The sequence below is a fragment of the Suricata suricatta genome, chromosome 12 (assembly GCF_006229205.1).
Source record: "Suricata suricatta isolate VVHF042 chromosome 12, meerkat_22Aug2017_6uvM2_HiC, whole genome shotgun sequence".
Classification (NCBI taxonomy): Eukaryota; Metazoa; Chordata; class Mammalia; order Carnivora; family Herpestidae; genus Suricata; species Suricata suricatta.
The window spans coordinates 3,889,719-3,891,380 of NC_043711.1; the positions used below are offsets into that span (position 1 = coordinate 3,889,719).

Genomic DNA, 1,662 nt, shown 5'->3' on the forward strand with positions numbered 1-1,662 from the left:
CTCCTGGGGAGCCAGCGCCACTCCCCTGCCACTGCCAGATGCTCCCCCGACCCCGACTCAGTCCCAGGCCCGACCAGCAGGCCTTGCGGGCAGCCAGGAGGGGACAGATACTATTGTTTCCTATGGGAGAGGAAACAGTTGCTTTTCCATCTTCCCTACCTTAAAAAAATAAGGTAATGCTTCTCAATTAGGGGTGACTTGACCCCAGAGCAGACACTTTTGGTTGCCACAACCAGGGGGAGGGGTATATTCCTGGCACCTAGAGGGCAGGGACCAGGGAGGCCGCTCAGCACCCTAGAGCGCCTGGGACAGGCCTCCGGCGACGAAGAGCGAAGTGGTCACAGAGCCGCTGGCCCAGAGAAGCCCTCGAGGTGGGCGACATCCCCTCTCCAGCAACACCGCAAGGATCGGGGTGTGCGGGCTCCTTCGCACCGGAGGCCTCGGCTCCCGATGGGCAGGCTCGGCCACCTCCCTGTCCGCTGCTCCCAGGACATCGAGGCCCCCCCCCCCCCCCCCCCCCCCCCCCCCCCCCCCCCCCCCCCCCCCCCCCCCCCCCCCCCCCCCCCCCCCGCGGGCCTCTGGCCACACACCTTGACCCTGTCCCTCAGGTTCTGCCCGAACACGAACGCCTGCCGGGCGCGCTCCGCTCTCTCGCAGTCCTCCTCCCCGGCGCGGCCAGCCTCGCTCCTCTGGGGCTCCTTCTCCTGGAGACGCAAACGAGGCAGCTGAAGGGGAGCCGCAGCTTAGCGCTGACAAGCAAAGCGGGCCGTCTCACGCCGTCTCACGTGCTTGCTGTCTTCTCCGGGGCGTCCCCGGGCGTTCCGGGCCGCCTCGGTCTCCCTCCAGCTCACAGGTGACTTGCAGGTGACTCACTGTGCCGGCCGCCCTGGATCCCAATTTTAATTCTGCAAACTGCGGCTGGAAGGCGGGGGGCCGAGGGGCTAACCCTGAACTGCAGACGATGGTTTTCGCCATCTGAGCTCCAACATCTACTGGGAGGGGTGCGTGGGGTGGGGGAGTGGCGGGTAGGGACGCTCAGGCGGCAGCTTTGCTGCTAAAACAGACACACCGTCTGGCTCCGCCTGCAGGGGCTCGCAGGTCTGTCCCCGCCCCCCGGGCCCTGCAAGTGGGGGCTCCTCATCACGGCCCGCGTTCTCTAGCTGCCGCGCATCGCTGCTGGAACACTCATGTGCTTGGCCCACCTAATTCCCAGAAGCTCAGACTCGGTTTCAAAAAAAAAAAAAAAAGATAAAAAAGAGAAGGTTTCTGAGCTGACCCCCAGGCACATTCCTCCAGTCAGAAGAGGCCGGGAATGGAACCCCAGGCTGTTCAGGTGTGGAACCAGGGAGGGGAGTGGTCTCTCCATGTAAAAGGGCACAAGACTTCACCGATGACGGCGCTCCTCTGGCCCCAGGGACGCCTCCGAGGCCCGCCCGCCGCCTCGAGAACTGCCGGGGCCCCGGAGCCGCGCAGGGCCCGTCCTGGGCTCCTAGCACCATGGGCAGCGCCGGGGGATGCCAGGAGCAGCCGGGGCCGGGGCGCTGCTCGGAGCAGAAGTGCCCGCAGGCGCGGGGAGCCCCCCGCCCGGCACACACGCACCTCAGGGGCTGGCGCCTCGTCAGGACTCCTCCGTGCGGGGGTGTCGGGCGAGGGGGCCGCCGC

At 67.0% G+C, this 1,662-nt stretch overlaps 1 protein-coding gene across 12 annotated transcripts in view; it reads right to left on the bottom strand.

The window, feature by feature from the left end:
• Positions 1 to 1,662, bottom strand: part of RANBP3 (RAN binding protein 3) — a 52,454-nt gene that overhangs the window by 9,587 nt on the left and 41,205 nt on the right. For 11 of the 12 annotated variants that reach the window (XM_029916983.1, XM_029916987.1, XM_029916991.1 and 8 more), the window contains one exon: positions 591 to 704. In XM_029916983.1, coding sequence (XP_029772843.1) covers positions 591 to 704 — 114 coding nt within the window. Of the gene's footprint in view, positions 1 to 590; positions 705 to 1,599; positions 1,628 to 1,662 lie in introns of all 12 variants that reach the window. The other variant, XM_029916981.1, reaches the window with a different exon arrangement.